This window comes from Pseudonaja textilis, chromosome 2, assembly GCF_049901715.1.
Source record: "Pseudonaja textilis isolate UNSWEBS1 chromosome 2, rPseTex1.2, whole genome shotgun sequence".
NCBI lineage: Eukaryota > Metazoa > Chordata > Lepidosauria > Squamata > Elapidae > Pseudonaja > Pseudonaja textilis.
In genome coordinates this window covers 66198899-66216825 of record NC_141991.1, presented here as the reverse complement: position 1 = coordinate 66216825, position 17927 = coordinate 66198899, and the positions used below count along the sequence as shown (strand labels likewise).

General features: G+C 45.9%; 1 protein-coding gene across 2 annotated transcripts in view; it reads left to right on the top strand.

Annotated features, from left to right (window-relative positions):
- Window positions 1–1500: 1500 nt before the first annotated feature.
- The window catches only part of UNC5A (unc-5 netrin receptor A), a 96654-nt gene continuing 80227 nt past the window's right edge, over window positions 1501–17927 (top strand). Inside the window, exon 1 of one of the 2 annotated variants that reach the window (XM_026721100.2) lies at window positions 1501–2216. In XM_026721100.2, the coding sequence (XP_026576885.1) occupies window positions 2114–2216 (103 nt within the window). In that variant the 5' untranslated portion in view covers window positions 1501–2113. The remainder of the gene's footprint in view (window positions 2217–17927) is intronic. The other variant, XM_087924190.1, reaches the window with a different exon arrangement.

Sequence of the window (17927 nt, the reverse complement as noted above, 5' to 3'; positions counted from 1 at the left end):
CCACATAAGCTGTACTGCACGGACACATTGCATATAACTTAGGGTTACATTTTCAGGGTCTCCTTCCCTTTGGATTGGTCTTTTTCTCTGTTCCTTGATGCCTGCGAGATGTTCTGACTGGCCCTCTCATAATCCCTAGCCAACACACCACTGGGGTGCCTGGCGATGGAAGTGATCCACTAGCAAATCTGCCAGAGACCAGGTAAGGGAAGGCTGGACTACAAAACAGCCTCTTATCCTTTGTGCTGCTTTGTCTCTATACCTTCCCTTCCTCTCTCTCCCCCCCCCACCACCCATTTTTCCACATCTCTGGGTTTGCTATGCCTTCCTGGGTGGGGGGGCGTGGGGGGGCGTGCAGGTGATGTATGTGCATGCCTGTTTGCATTCCCGAATGTTGCTCGGGGTGCCTTTTTTGTGAGATTCGAGGCACCTATTGTTTGCCTATGTGTCTAGCCTGCCTGTATTGTTCTCTGCCTATTTTGTCCCGTCTTTTGTGTCTCTTTCTGCTGGCTGCGGGGTCTCCATGCCGGAACAGATGCAGGTGTCTGTTTGCATCAGGTCAGCCTCCTGGCCTGAATCCTGTCCTCACTCGGGCCATTGGCTGGGTCATTCCGTGCCCTTCCTCTGCAGCAGAAAAGGGCCCAGGGACAGCGCAGGGAGGCCAGGCAGCTCCTCAGGGGACATTTGTCCAGAAAAAGAAATGCCGGTGATTGACAGCCCCTGGCCTGCACCGGAGAAGCCCAGGCCTGGACTCGGAAGCAGACGGGACTTTTGAATCCCTTGGGAGTCCTGGCTCCTCTGCCAAGGTGGAGAGAGGGGAGGAAGAGGAGCAAGCCTCCCTGCAGAGGGTAGGGCCGGATCTCCCAAATCAGCGGGGTCCCCCTGCCTCTCCCGGCTCCTTCCTCGCTCTCTTTCCTTCGCCAACCTATGAGCGAGTTCCTTTTCGCGAGGGAAAAGAAGAGGCGATGCCTCCTAAAAAGCAGCGGGCTGCCAAAGGACGGGCGGGGAGGGGGGCGTGTCGCCGTGGTTTCCTTGACCTTGGCCCCCGTCCTGGGTGGCAGGGGGAGGGCGAGGCCCGGCTGGGCAACTCTTGGGCGCGACTCTCCTGGGAAGGCCGCTCGGAGATGGGAGGCTCCCCTCGGTGGGCCGGCGGGGCTGAATTCGCAAGAGCCGCCAGGGAGGGAGGGAGGGAGGGCGGTGGAGGTGGTGGAGCCAGGGACCTGTTGGACGGACGGGCTGCTTTGACGGGGACCGGAGGAGGGGAAAGTACGCTTGCCATGGGGGCGGGGAGGGCGTTTCCCCCACGCCCCAGATTTGCTTACGGGCTGGTGTCCAGCTTCCCCTTCCCTCGCGGGAACCAAAAAAGAGGCCAGTGCGGGCACCAGCGCTCCCGCCCCTTCCCCCACCCCCCCGAGTCTCCGCGGGCAGGTTTTGCCAAGCCGCTTTGGCCGGGAGGCAAGCACGGGAGGCAAAGGCGCGCGGCTCCGCCTGGCGGCTGCAGCTCCCGCTCCCTCCCAGCGGAGAGCTTGTTTGCGTCTCCGGAGCTTGTCAGTCTGGAACCAGCTGTTGCTCCGTCCCTTCCCGTGGCGGATTCCAGTCCGGGTTTTGCAGCCCCCTCGCTGGCTCTTTCTTCTTCTTTCTCTTCTGCATTGCCGCGGACAAGGTGCCTCGCCGCCAGCCCAGCGCTGCCTGCCTGCCTGCCTGCCTGGCAGGGAAGGACCGAGCGAGCCGAGCGGGGCGAGAGCGAGAGACACGCACACGCACAGTCGCGCCGCGGCGCTCGGCCGGCGAGGGGGGTCTATGCGGCTGGCCGGCGCGGGCTCTCCAGCGCTGGCTGCCGGAGCCAGCCCCCTTCTCCGCCCGACGCCCTCGCTTCCCCGCAGCTCGCCCGCCGAGCCCCGGCGGCGGGTCCGTCGGGCCATGAGCCGCCGATGGGGCGGGCGAGGAGCCCGCGGCGGGCTCGGGTGCTGAGCGGCCCTGAAGTGCCCTGAGTTCTTGCGGGGGGCAGCGCCGGGCGGACTCCAGCTGGGACAGACGGCTCCCCCACTCCCCGGCTTCCTCCGGACCGGGGCTCGTCCCGTCCTCCTGCCGTCCCCGCGCCTCCTGCCGAGGAATGGCTCGATGGCTGCAGCTCGGCGCCAGTGCCCGGGTGGGCACAGGGCTGTGGCAGGTTCTGCTGGCCGGCACCATCCTCACCAGCCACCTCCAGCCCAACGGTGAGTCAGAGCGGCGTTTCACACGCGCGGCGGCGGCGGTGGTCTCGGTGGGCAGCCACGGCGGGACTCTGGCCAGGGAGCCTCGTGGGAGGGACGGCGAGCAGGCGGGTGGGCGACAAGGCTCGACGGAGACGACGGTGCCCAGCGGAGGGACGGGGACTGACCGGCACCTCCTTCCGAGGGAAAAGGAAAGGGAACCTGAGTTGGGTAAAGGAGGCGGCGGCGGTGGTTTTAAGATGCGCCGGAGGCGTCGCGTCCTTAGGCGAGACGCTTGGTGAGAGGGAAGCCAGCTTTTTCTGGAGCCCTGGACTCGACCGGAGAGCCCTTGGTATCACAAAGTGCAGCAACAAAGTTTCGGCGTGGCTGTATCTTTGCTCTGCAGAGAAGGAGCCCTTGGGCTCCCTGGCACATGGATGCCACCTCCGTTGCCCGGGGAGTGCCAAAGGCTCTGCTTCTGTTGCTGCTGCTGCAGCGTTGTGTGCGAAGGCCTCGCTTGGTGTTTCTGCCCATTGCTCCCGTCCTTCCACTGAGTCCAAAATCAGAACTCCCCCACCCCACACCCCACCCCCAATGTCTATCTGATGGTGTCCCACGCGCAGCTTCTTTGCCCTTGGTAGTATAACCTGACTCCGGGGCCTGTTTCTAAGACGGACTCTTGTCTGCAAGGTGACAATGATTTTGTGGAAAGAGGCAAACCGAAGTTTGCATGGCGGCTCTGATCTCAGCAGGGTGACAGGAGAGGCAAAAAATGGAAGCAGAACTTCAGCAGTTGGTAGGGCAGTTGCATGGGGGGAGGGCATTGTAAGAGAAGGCAAAGAATCGGAAAGGTGCAACTGCTTAGCCTGAATGATTGGTTTCTGGGATGGGTCCCCCAAAATGGTGACATCTCCTATCCTGGCTCCTGGAGAGACAGGTACAGTTGTGGGAAGGTGTGCAGCTGATGGGAGGGTGTGTGTGGGTATTGTTAGGGCAACAGAACCTCCCTCAAAGCTTTGCTAAGAAGCCCTCCACAATTTCCCCATAACAATGACACCCATGGTGTCAGCCACCGCATGACCAGACTCCGATGCAGTTTCTAGTTCTAGCAGCAGTGCAGCCTGTAATAAAAATAAAGCAGCTGCCCAATTCATGGGAATCCAGTCGAAGCTTTCATTCTGAGAAGGGAGGTGGTAGGCTCAGGACCCCAAATTGTAGAGATCTTGCAAGGTCAACCAGCAGGTCAGGTGCAACGCCTGGGACCGAAGCAAGATGGCTTTCCCACCTCTTCTGCCTCTTTCCCCGCCCCAGCAGGGTCCCAAATAATGAACGGGAGACACAAGTTGCCCTCTCTGGCATTGGTTGGAAAGCCTCAACAGCTGAAAGATTTCCAAATGACAATCCTATTAATTCCATCACAATGCAGCAAGGTCATATAGTAGCTCTCGTACATTCGTGAACACGCTTTCTAACAGATCAGCCAGGTGGTCTCCAGGTATCTTAGATGGCAAGTTCCATAATACCCAATGGCCATGTTGAATAAGAATCCTGGGGTTCCATGTTTATGGCAGCACAATCAGAGACGCTCAGGTGGAAAGATTGCTTCATAAGCTTTTTGGATGGTTAAATGGATGTTTCAAAAATTAAGGGACTACACATACATACATACATACATACATACATACATACATACATACATAGACTGAGGCAGCATACTGCAAGACCTCACATTCCACACATGGTATCGGCATGCACAGATCTTCACACAAGCAAAATGTATTTTATACATATGACTATGGCATGATAATGAAATGTTCATGCATGCGCATAAGATCACACACAGATACCAGTGTATGCACACTCAGTACACATGCACATCTTGCAAATATTTCCAGAAATAATCAACACGTTTTAGGCAACATGCCTCCAGTCCCACATGGATCACAGACTTGCATGCCATAGAAACATTCAACTCTGTACATAGGCAGAACATCTGGCAGTAAAAAACAGGCACTCTCTACAGAGCACCAACTGCAAAAAAAACCACCAGCCCCCTCCCCATTACAGTTTCCAGCCATACAGTGGTTCTTTTCAAACTCTTCACATGCCACAGGCTGCTTTGAAGGATGAGGACAGGATCTGGCAGCTGAGAGGAGCATAAGTGGATACTGTTTGTCTTTTCATTCTTTTCCACTGATCGCAGTGCCAGCCTGCAGGGAGCCAGCCAATTCTCCAGCAAAGTGGGAGGTGGGGAGAGGGTAGAAGCCTGACAGCGCAGAGACACAACCACCCAAGGAAGACCATGGAAAGGGTTAGTTCCCTGATGAAGGCAGCCAGTGTCCAGCCTGCCAGGAGCCCGTGGATTGGACTCCCTGGCAGGATGTGAGGCCTAACCCTTCGGGGAAGGGCAATTCAACCGATTTGCACAGCGGGCTGGGCAGCGGCAGACTATAGCCACCTAGTTGTGCTTTATTCCAAATTCACAGGAATCTAGGCCAATCAAAGTGCCTCCCTACCATTTCCCCCCCCCTCCCCCGGTGCTATTCTGAGAGTCACCGTGATCAGGCACAGGGTAGGAGTTGAAATAAGCTCTCCAAATTGCTTGACTACTTCTTTTTCATTCCATCTCTCTGTAGCCCAAAGTGCCCCTTTCCTTGGATGCTCATAACTGCTCTTTGGTCTCATATGCGCTTTGTCCTTGTCTCAGGTTTTCTCTTTGGCTCCATAGACCAACAGCCCTTTATTGAAATCAGTGACTCTTCACTTTCTTAATTCCAGTTTCCTTCCCAATTCTACCACCAAGGCTTTTTTGTGGAACTGAGCAACCCGATCACTAACTTAATACAATATCTCATCTTTTTAATCCAGAATATTTGGCACTCAAGACATAGTTACTAAAATGAATTAAACTCCTTTTTAATCATACAAGCATGCCTCAGACTCCGCCCTCTCCCAACCCTCCTTGTTTCTTTTAAGCTACCCTGATAGATAGATTAAAGGATATGATTGATTTGTCTTGGTATTGATCTTGGGTGTAGTGGCCTTAGAGTAAAGGTGCACTAGACAAAGATAGCTGTGATTGGCAATCTCAGTTTAGATGGAAAATGTCCTAAGGCAATGAAGAAAAAGAAGGATGCTTCAGTTGTTCTTGGAGTAACTTCTAGGAAGTTAGAATAGAATAGAACTCTTTATTGGCCAAGTGTGATTGGACACACAAGGAATTTGTCTTGGTGCAAATGCTCTCAGTGTACATAAAAGAAAAGATACATTCGTCAAGAGTCAAGAATCAAGAATCTGTGTGGCCTGCGTGTGTGTGTGGCATGCGTAGTGTGTGTGGCATGTGTAGGGAAGCCAGGATCCTGTAATTTCATTGGCATATTCCTGAAATGTTTCTTGGTTCAGCTTGACTTGCCCTCTCCATCAACAGTGAGGCAAAACAAGGCACTGTCTCCACCGCATCTCCCAGCACTTTAGGTATCTGTAAGTTAAGCAATATTGAACCTCACTTTTCATGCAAAGGAGGGAAAACAACAGAGTTGCTCAACTGATGGCCTGTAAATGTTGTGTTATGCAAAGTTCTGGGAAGGAGACATACAACTGACAGACAACTGAAAGCCCAGGCAGGGCTCTTGATGTCTTCCAAAGAAGGATGCCCTGCTAAATAGACACTGAACACACACACACACACACATTTAAAGTTACATCTGGTAACATAGAGCCTTGCCTTCATTTCCTTGTTCTAAATTGCCAAGGAAGATGTTCCACATAAATTTCTCACAATCCAGGCAGGTACAGAGCGAGCATCCTTTCTCAGTCATCCATGGAGAAATGTTGTGGTCAGGAAAACCTTTGATTCCAACCTTTTTCTGGTCAAAGAGCAATGGGGAAGAGTGTTTGAGGGGGAAATTTATTCTCTGGGTAGGAAAGGAGAAGGCCAAGACTTGAAGAATTGGGGAGAAAAGCTCTGAGGCCACATTCTCCATCTCTGATTTGTGATCACATTGTCATTATTATGGAATTCTTGCTAAGGATCCTGCTACGTGTGTGCGCCCGCACACACACACACACGACCCCCCCCCCAATAGAGTCAAATACTAATAGAGGAGAGTATTTGTAGCTCAGGGTTGAAATGAGGGGCCCTTGGTGCTTGAGCACTGTTGATGTTACTTAGTTCGGATAATAGATCATTCTGCAAGAAAGAAACCAAGCTCAGAGAGCACCAAGGACCCCTCAGAGTCAAATATTATACTGCAAGCATTCACAATCCTACAGATAGACAAGAAAGTGCCAAGCAGGTTTTTCTCCAGTTCCACCCACCTTCACCATGGTCCCATTTCAGCTTACCTTTCGTAGTTCTTCATGTGCCAGCATCCCAGAAGTAAGGAGGCATGCCAAAAATAGTTTCCCCTCATCTAGTGCTGTCTTGAAGTCTTAATCTACAATTCTCATAATCCGTAACTAACAAGACGTACATATTTGGAAACAATATTACAGAACATCTAGAAGAGGGGTGTCCAACCTTGGCAACTTTAAGACTTGTGGACTTCAATTCTGGGAGTTGGTCCACAAGTCTTAAAGTTGCCAAGGTTGGACACCCCTGATCTAGAAGATAGAAGATGGAAGAAGGCTGCCGTAATGGAAAGTTCGTATCTAGGCAGAGAATGCCCTGTGAAGAGAGGACATAATACCCTTTGTTCAATGTGCCATAAGAACATAGGCAACATTCAAAAGTGCAAATTATAGTATTTCCTTATAGAGCTTCAGCTCCAACAGCATCATAGAAAGGTTGGGGCGGGGTTTATAGTCAGTGGTGGGATTTAAAAAAATGACTACCGGTTCTGTGGGCATGGCTTGGTGGGCATGGCAGGGGAAGGATACTGTAAAATCTCTATTCCCACCCCTCTACAGGGGAAGGTTACTGCAAAATCCCATTCCCTCCCCACCACTAACCTGCTTTCCAGCTCCGTTCTCCTGTACAGGAAGACCCAGCCAATCAGCTGGGACTCGGGAAGCAGAGAATAGATGGGGCCGGGACCAGTCAGAGGTGGCATTTGCTGGTTCTCTGAGCCACTCAAAATTTCCACTACCGGTTCTCCAGAACTGGCCAGAACCTGCTGAATACCACCTCTGTTTATAGTTTGAGAATTGGCTCATTAGGAGAAATTTCTCTGAAGTAATCCACCAATAGGATGGGTGTAAACAAGGGCTATTTTATACTGTAATATTGTCTCTCTTCCACTGCCTTGAAGGGCCAAATGTGTCTTGGATTAGGCATTTTATCCTTGGGGGACAACCAGCATATACCCAGCCAGCCTATTAAAACTGAAAGTTGAATATGACGATTTCCATTCTTTAAAAATTCACAGAGAAAGCATCTGAGCTTATTTGAGAGTTCTCTAAGGGTCAGTTGTAAAAAATACAGATGGAATTTAGGAGTTACACTGTTCACAAAACAGCCTATTTTAATTGTTAATCCAAATCCTCCTCAAGGAATAGAATCACCTTCTACTTATGTTACTCACTCTTTGTTTCCATAATTACATGGGCTAAATACAGTTTGATGGATCATTCTTCACTCACTTTTCAATGTTCCAGGCAATGTTTTTCTAATTCTAATCTAATCTGCATCTTTGATGGTGGACTAATTAACCTAGAATGTTCCTTAGAGACATCAACAGGTATTGCAATCACCATTTGATTCTTGAAATCGTCTTTGGAAGAGAAACAAGAATTCTGATAAAAGAGCTGTTAAACGTATTTAAACTTTGTAAAGAAATAGTCTTGTATTATCTCTTAAACAATCCCTTAAATAAACAAGGACTTGTGCATCAGGAATAGCAAAGTGAAGTTTTTAACTACTTGTTTCCCACCTTTACTATTTTTCCAAATAAGGTGAGGAACATATCCAGCAACACCTTCCTCCTCCTATTTTCCTCACACCAACAACCCCGCAAGGTGAATTGAGCTGAGAGAGAGAGAGAGAGAGAGACTGGCCCAAGGTCACCCCAGCTAGTTTTGAACTCGTGGTCCCCTTCTTTCTAGCCTGGTGCCTTAACCACTAGACCAAGCCGGCTGTCATTAAAAGCCAGGGCTAAAAACTATGCACAGAGGATGTGGTTATACAGTACTGCAGGGGATGGGAATGGATGGGGGGATGTATTGGTAAGGGAAAAAAGTGTTGATAAATCAGAGGAGATGTAGAGACTCTGTACGAATGACTTAAGAGCTGGGGATGTTACCAAAGCAATTCGATCTGTTTAGTCTCTCTAAAAGAAGGGTAAAGGGTGACTTGATCACAGTCTTTAAATATCTACATGGTTCAGAAAGAGAATTCTGAAGCTAGTTGGCACTTTAGCGCAGCAAACAAAGGCAGAAGGAGAGCCCTGTGGCTGAAGACTGATGGCCAACAAATTAAGCCAAGAAATTAGTTGCCGATAAGCTGTACCCTCTTAGCACCAAAAGAGAGGAAAGTAACCACTGAAATAACCTGACTTCAGAATTGTTGCTTTATTCAATAAAGCCTTCTTTCATAACAGAAACTCCTGTCAGAACAAAGAATCTGTAAGGTCTTTCATTAGCCCTACTTTCCAACATACATGAAAACCAAAGACTGCCTGGTGACTTTGGGATAGCATCAACTAGATAACTACTACTGAACCAATTTGTTCATGCTGGGGTCAGCTGTACCTCCTCTCAAAAGCAAGCAGAACTAAGGAAATAAAAAGGCCAGTTGTGTCTTTTCTTCTAGGAGGCCGATCATTACTGTGAAGCAGAGCTGAAAAGCAAGCAGACACTTCCACTAGCTGCATGCTAAGATTTCCGCAAGCATATGTGGAAACTTAAAATGGGTGCTTCTAATACTATAAGCTTTTCATACATAATTTCCAGGATTTCAGTTGATGCTTAGAGACCACAGATAAATTCTCTTCATGAACAATCTGTCCCGAAACTTCTTTTTCAGGCCTCCCAGTGGTATACCCATTGCAATTGTAACTGAGTCCATCCAGCTTGCTGTTGGTCATCTGCTTCTTCTTTTCTCAGCAAAGAGCCTTCTGCAGAAAGATAGATCTTTGCATAATGTGACCAAATTAGGATAATTTGAGCCTGGTCATTTGTGTCTCGAGAACTCTGGGTAGATTTGTCGAATGATCCATTTATTTCTTTTCTTGGCTGTCCATGGGATTCTCAGGCATCCTCTTCCACCACCAAGTTCAAAAGTTCAATGCTTTTTCTATCATCCTTCTTCAAAGTTGAACTTTGCTATCATGAAGACTACTATTTATTGTGTGATTCTGATGCTTGTCCATATAGACATATCATAACATCTGAATATCTTTTCTAAGACGTTCATGGCTATTTTACCAAGTGCCAGTCTTGCGGCATATTTCTTGATTACCTGTTCCTTTATTGTTGATGATGGATCATAAAAGGCACTTCAATATCTTAATTGTCAATTCTAAGGCTAGTTGCTCTACCCATTGTCATTAGCTTTGGCTTATTTATATTTTATGTTATTCCCATTTTTATTGCGCTTCTTGACTTTTATTACTAGACCTTGCAAATCTTTGCATTTTCAGCTATCAGAGTAGTGTCATCAGCATAATGCAGATAGTTTATGTTTCTTCCTCAGTTTTAAAACCATGCTAATTTTCCAGTTCAGCTTCCCTTAATATATATTTAGCATATAGGTTGAATAAATCAGGTGAAAGTGTGCAGCCTTATCTCACTCCTTTGCCAACCAGGAGCCAATTTATTTTGCCACTGTGATTTTTGGACTTGTACATGGTCAGAGTAAAGATGGTGTAGCAGCAGCAAATGATACTTTGGGGTTCAGAATCGAATTTGCAGCTCTTCCCTTTCCGTTCTTGCACAGCCATCCCAAACTAGTGGAGTCTCCAAATCAGAAATTTCAGTGAAGCTAAAGACTTCCTTTCACTTCCTCTCCATAATACACACAGTTATTTTTATGGACAATGGACAAATTTATCTTCCTCAGTTCTGCTACTACAATTGAATCTCATCCACATGTGTCAGGGACATCATAAACATCACAAGGAAGCTGTGAATATTTCCCAACCCTACATTCTTTTGGTCAGAGGCAGTTTTAGGATAACAATTCATTATCTTTGTTCATCAGTTCTTGTATTTTTTTTAGCAACTGAATCATCAGCAGAAGAGAGATGTTGGGATGGAGGAGAGTGTAAACATAAGAAGCGAGTTTCCCCCCCTCTGGTTTACAGAAGACAGCAATGTGTAGAGTTCCCTACAAAGATTGTGATCTATAAATGACCTAAGACAGTAGGAACACTAGAACGTAGGAAGAAGCCTTATGTTAAGTCTAGCTGTTCAATGCGGTCTAAATATTCTGCAAGCAGCTCTTCAAGTTTTCAGTCAGTTTTTCCCACCATTTCATCAAAATACTGAGGCAGGAGCTCTATTTCACACAAGCTTCCTTATAAAGAAAAATGGGATAACACTGAGTGAATAATATCTGCAGTAAAGGCATCTGTCCTATTTCACAGAAAACACATTTAAATTTGCTAAATTTCATTTGGCCAGAAGCTTTAGTTCCTAGCTAGAGTCTGCTGATATTATACGATCAGGATTCTTCCATTCTGATCTTACTAACACTCCCCAACCCTAATCTGCACCCATAACTGTTCTTTTTCTATAACCTTTTAAGAATTACCAATAGTACATTGTGTTGTTCATCTACTCCTTCCATCCTAGATCTGAATCATTGCAAATATCAACATAAAATTATATTTTATTGATAGACTTGCCCTCTGTTAATTTATCTAATTGCCTTTTAAAGTCATTGGCCATCACCACATGCAGGAACAGTAAATTTCATATGCTAATTATGCATAGATAAAATATCTTAACTACCAAGTCTACTTGCCAATAATTTAATCTGGATGAATAAAGAATTTATTATTTTGAAAGGGGAAAGGATAGATTAGTTCTATATGCTATTCTTAATTTAAAAATCTCTTTCATGTACTTCTTTAGTCAATTTTAGTAATCTAAAAAAACTTTTCTTCATTATTATTTTCTTTAAGATGTCACAATTCTCTGATTCTTTGGCAATTATGCTAATGAAGCAGTTCACTAGCCCCCTTATAGTATACCTACATCTAGATCAAGCAGCCAACAAAAACTGTTGGAAAATATCTAACTATCAGTCAATATTAAGGACTAATTCCATTTATGACCTCAACTATACATACATATGTTTACGCACAGATATATCACACATCCAGTTTGGGGAAAGATTTTACCTAATGAATGCCAATCCAGGCTCATCATTCAATTTATTGAAAGGTCTACATGCTGGTTTGGCTTATATAATATCATTAGTATAGGGCAGGCTAAAATGGAGTTACGTCTAGGCTAGGGTGTTTTGGGAATGCAGCCATTATCTTAGCATGTTGTGTGAACTAGCCCATTATGTTAAGAAACACATACTTAGGCAAATTATATGAACATAACTGTGGTTTTTCAACTCCAGTTTGGAATCTAGGCTGTTTGTCAACTCAACCCATGTAGAGATATGTATCACAGATCAAACTAATCAGTAATATGTACAGTAATATTATGTCTCAAGTGTTCCCGGAAAACAAACCTCTTTGCATATGGAAGATTAGAATAGAAGGGTATACATAAAAATACTGGTGATGAATCATACAACAGTATTCAAACAACAGCTAGTTCTTCTAAGTAGACTGAAGGCTGCCTCTTTTCCTCATCTATATACTACTAAAACTTTGATTGTCATTACCTTTAACTGGGCAAAAAAGTGCATCATAAGGCAACACTTTTTGAACTTAAATGGGCTAACTTACAGAATGTGTCCAAAATCCAGGACCCATGACTACTGAGGGAATTAAATTTGGGGAAATTATAGCTGCATCAATGCTTCTGTTGCTGTGGTCACATGGCCTTCATTTTGAAGATACTTCCTACCCAGCTGGGAAGGGAGATTTCTGATCCTCTCTGCCAGATTTCCATAAGGAAACGCATTGGGGAAGCCAGCAGGAAGTCGGAATTCATTCCTGCTGCCATGTTTTGTTTTGTTTTTGCCTTCCCTTGGTCATTTTGTTTCTCTGTTTAAGTAAGGAAATGTCTCTGAAACAATGACCCAGTGGTCATGGGTTGTCTAGTTTATTTCAATATTCTTTGCTTTCAGGGCCAAGGAAAAGCAGAAACCTTTTATGACATGCTACTTTTAAACTGTGCGTGTAACTATGTGTACTGGAGAGTATTCACTTATATGATCTCCCACAAGCAATTGGACATGATGCATTCCCAGAACAGAAGCATCGCGTGGTGTTTCCAAACACGTGTAGTTCTGTTTTGAACTTTCCTCCGTCTCCTTGGCTTGAATCGATCTGACTGCCTCAGGGCCTTTCAAGTGCTAATCCTGTTTGAATCTTGGATTTTCTTTCATTTGTCCCTGCATTATAGAACTATTCCCAAAGGGATATGGTTTGCATTATGGATAGAAAAGGGAAGGAGGATGTAAGATAGCCAAAAGTATCCAAAACTTCCTTGGGGTGATCCGAGAGGAGATCTGCTGCTGACTCATAGAAATGACATGCCACATCCAGATGCAGGCTAAAGAGGAGGACTCTGAAAGGGAAAATCTCTAGCCACCCTGGCTGCCCACTGGTATTTTCGGTATAAATGCCAGAATGCTCTGGGCTGAAAAAGACCATTTGTAGAGTTTGGGCATTTGCCAACGCCAGAACAAAAGGGATCAATTCTGTATTAATAAGGGCTAGAGAGGATAGTCTAAAGCAGGCTATGTTTGCATATGGGCTAGATTTGTGATCAGCACATAATGCTGAAAATCCACCCAAAATGAAATCACGAGTGGCAGATTCAAATTGAGAAGAGGCCACAGGTTCCAAGAGACATAACGCTTCATAGTTTAATTGCATTATAATAGAAATGCAGACAGTCCATGTTCTGCCATTTTCATTAAGTCTATCAGGTCTGGGCTGCAAAACTTTGGACAACCACAGCATGTGAGCAAAGAGACACAGAATTCTGACTCTTTGGTGCCATCTGCTCTTTATCTGGAATTTTGCAGCCCAGATCTGGGAGCCCTAATCTGCAGAATAAACTTGGGGCAGCTTTTTTCTATAGCAGGGCTGTCAAACTCCCAGCCTACAGACCGGATGCATCACATGCTAGCCACACCCACACCTGGCTTAGTGAGGGGGGGGGGAAGTCCTGATATATATCACATGAACGCAGCTTGGACCGGTGTGAGTTTGACACCCCTGCTCTGTAGGTTTCACTCTTAATACATCTAGCAGATTGGCAAGGCTGGTCTAATGAGTATTTATAAGCTTTTGATTCTGTCATGTTTCTTTTGATTGAGCTATATGGAAGAGGCTGGGTTGAAGCACAATTTGTGAGTGTAAAGGAGAAGTAGATGTATAGAAAGGGGAATAATAAATATTACCTATAGACCATGGCCATTCTTTGTAACTATAATTAGTTCTTTTGGCCTATCAGGCCAGTAAGATAGCCAATGCAAGGAAGGGAGCAATGGTTCTTAAGTAACCAGTCATGTGGTTCTCATTAGAGTTAGAAAAATCTGGACAACCTCATGATGGCAGCAGAGATACAGAAGGGTCTAACCCCAGTCTGGCCTTCCTATTTTCTATTCAGTCTTCAGGTCAAGAGAGCTTTCTCTAAATCATACTAAAAACCATTAGTGTGCTATTGGTATGCATGTGTGACTTGTTTATGTAGATGGAAAGTGAGCAAGAATCATTAAAATAGAGCCCTGTGGCAGATTTGACCGAGTCCAGAGCTTCATTAGAATATGAATTGTCCATAGTCATTTTTGTTTGGAATATGTATTCATTGCAAAGACCACAACTATGGTTTAAAGATTGTGAGGGATGTGAAGAAAACAACTAAGGGACATCTTAATTATGCATTAACCTTACTGTCAATAGTTCCTGGCTTCACAAATATCTTCATTGCATAACTGTGGCATCAGTTTGCATGAATGTCCTTTAGGGAAGCGGCATGACAAAAGAAAGGGGCTGTGCAAATAGATTAGCAGCCTACGCCCTCTGGATTGTTAAATCTAGGGGAACTCTAGATGGAAATAAGTCTGTGGGAACACAACAGTCTTCCAGATCTACATCACCCCTGTTTAATGTAACCCTGAGATTACATTACACTATGGGAGCAGTATTAGCGGGAGAATGAGCAGTAGGAGAAAAAGCAATCCTTTTCTTCCTTGTGCTACGGTAGTCCACGTATGGGGGCAAAACCGCCCCCCTGCCAGTCTCCTCACTTTCCTTCCCCTCCCTAGCTGCAGCTGGAGAGCCCAGGACTCAGGGTGACCTTGAGACTCCAGACTCCTGAATCCCAGCGTTTGATCCTCAGCCGCAATTAAAGGAGAGGCGGAGAATGTGCTCGGCCTCCTGGAGCTGCTCCTGCTGCAGTGCTACTTCACAGGGGCGCGCTGGTGGGGTGGGGGGGAATGCATTTTGGGACACTACAAGACGTAGCTCTTCTACCCGTCACCCCGGTCCCTCCATGAGTTGCTCACGTACCCCCATGCCCAAACAGGCTGGCAACCACCTAAACTCGGTCGCTCCCCTCTTGCCCGACCTCTCGGGCCAGCGGCAGGTTCGCTTCTCCTCCCCCCTGACGGCAAATCCCACAGCCACCCGCTCCTTCTCCACCTAATCTGCCGTGGCCCTAAATCTGGGACAGGTGGAAGTGGCTGTAGCAAATGGTTGCTGAGGTGAGTGGTTGCTACGGCAGCGCGGCTGATGCCTGACGACCGGGAAGCATCTGCCATTAATCAGGGCAATAAGTGGGTCTCTCAAGACTGGATTCAGGGTGCAGATCAGCAATTAGCCAGGGCGGCCTGCCCGCGATGAGCAATTGTGGTAACAAGGGGAAAAGCGCGCGCTCGGGAGAGCGCGCGCGCGGCAAGAGGACGGAATAGCCGACAGACCGCGCGCGCCTCAGTCCCGCGCTTGTGTGTTGGGAAGTTGTTAACAGCTTCTGTGCTGAACTCACTGGAGTCCAGCTGCCGGTTCTCCAATTAGCCTAATGCCCTTTCTCCTTCTGTGTTGGTGTAACCAAAGTGAGCTGCCGCCTGGCCTTTTAAGAAGCAGCTTTTCCCCCACCCGACAACTGGGGAGTTGTGTTAAATTCCTACCGGCTGAGCATTAAGGCCGGCTCTGCGTCTCTGTTGAACCAAAGGACCCTCGTGCCAAATGAGGGAGCGGAGCTGGAGGTGGGCAGTGGGCGGTGGCCTCTCTCCTCCCCCAAAAGGCTTGTATTCTGATGCCGATCTGCTCCACCTGGTACAGCCAGTGGGAACTTTAATCGGTTATCATCTCCTTGGCTTTCATGCTTCCTGGTGCTGTTTTGACTCTGCTTCCTTTGCTGTGCACTCTCCATCCAGGATGCACACATACTATTCATACATACTGAGGTAGTATAATCTCTTCCGTATTGCCGTCTATCACCATTTTGCAGAGAAATGGCATCTGGCTTTTTATCCTAGGTAGAGGTTGGGTCTTTTTAGAAATTATCTTTATTCCCTGAAAATTAGTTTCTGCAGGGTAGTCGTGTTAGATTATTGGAATAAGACCAAGGGAAAAAAAATCTTGTATCATTTTATATTATGGCATAGTGGACTAGATCAGAGGCATGGAGCATCATCCTGAGATTAGATAGACCCAAGAAAGAAAATGTAAATGGAGTAATCAGAGGAAAATGAAATGTAAGAAATCCAGGCAGGGATAATTATAGTTAGTGGCCATACAGCTACAACAGGCATAGCAGATTGTTTGCCTTGACAGTTTTTCCGTGCGCAGGATGTATTTTTGTAAGGAAATAATCATGTAAATCTATCCACTGAAGTTTTTCATCATGCAGCCCAGACCGCGTTAATAACAAATTGGCTTAAAGAAGGTCGGTAAGAAACAGCAACAGAAACTGTAATATGGCTCCCTTTGGGGCATAAATATTTTGGAGCTCTCAGGTGGCAAAATATCTTGTCTATTATGCTTGTGCCATTTCATATTAAGAATTCTTAAAAGATATACTGCATTCTCCCCTCCCAAATAAGCACATTTTGGATTATTGTGTAGGGCCAGAACATGATTCTCTTTAGGGATCAGCCTAAGAAATGTTCTGAGACTGCCTTTTAAATTTTATATTCTTTTTATTATTTATGTAATCAGTGTATAACTGTCTTTGCATTTCTAAAATCCCTCAAAGTAACAGCAATCATTGTGCCAAATGACTGGAAAGCAGGATTGTTCCCAGGGACATTGCACAAGGAAAAAACCACAAGCCATCACATGTTGTCTCTCCCAAGGGCATTGTGTGTCCCATGTGTAATGTTTTGTGGCATGGTGGTGTCACACTTTCTAGCCATTTGGAACAATTATTACTTTTTTAAAAAAATAAAATACATCTTGAAAAACAATCTTCATGTTAGCAACTCTTCTGAGTTAGAATTTTATGCAGAAGGTTCTCCTTATTAGTGAATAAACAGGGTGGAAGAGATCTGAAAATGAATGCAGGTAAAAATGACACATAGAATTTCTTACTTCATGCCACAGGTGCGATGTTTCATAATTGCATTTTCTTTATAAACAGGTTCAGTATATAAAATAGAAACATATCAAGGAGATAAAATAGAATATACATAGCTCAAGGTTGAAGTGTGCAATTCTTGTTGCTCTCTGGGCTTGCAGACATTTCATTACTCAACTAAGTAACATCATCAGTGCACTGATGTTACCTTGCTGGGTAATGAAATGTCTGCAAGCAAACAACCAAGCTCAGAGAGCAACAAGAACTCCATATCAAGGAGGTCTTTGTCCAAAGTGAATCCATTTCTTCTCCAGCTTAAATGGCACAGACTCTACATTTGATCACTCTTCCCTGGCCTAAGTTTGGGAACAGCTTTACTTGCTTGCATGTACCACAGACTCCAAGTAGTTCTTCCAGTCAGAAGATCAGTCACTCCTTCTTCATTTAAGGATGATGGGACAATATTCGCTCCTCTGTGCCCAATGGTGCATTTCTTCCTCTGGAAATGGGGGTGTTTTGGATAAGATTAAGACACCAGACTGAACACAGTTCCAGGTTAGGGTCTTGGGTGATTTTCTATGGCCCCACACCTCACCTCTGGGAATCTACATTTGGCAGGAAGAGTGGTAAAACAGATCTTTCCAGCCTCTAGTGCTTCCTTAATTGCATGTAATGGCAGAAGTGTTATCAGCTGAAATACTTAATTAGCTAAATTCCATTGTGATGCAAAACTGCCACTGACAAATTCATTTATAACAATCGCAGACTTAATCAGCCTTTGGCCCTATCATTTATTGTGAGTACAGCATGAGGCTGGAAACTGGGAACCCACTTCAGCCTCCTGAGGACAGCTGTGCTTGGCTTCCTCAACCTACTCTTTGGCAGCAGGGAATGGGTGTGCATGTGCGTGTGTGAGTATGAGTACTAAGGGAGACAGAAGAGAGCAAACAGTTTATTTATTACTGTTGGACGAGAGAGCTCCAAAGCATTCCTGCTGGTGTGAAGCAGTAGAGCATTGAGAAAAGGTACTTTCTTTGACAAAGTTGCCGATATCTCAAGTAACAACAGTTATCTATGTTTATATCAGAGGTGGTATTCAGCAGTCCTGACCAGTTCTGGAGAACCGGTAGCAGAAATTTTGAG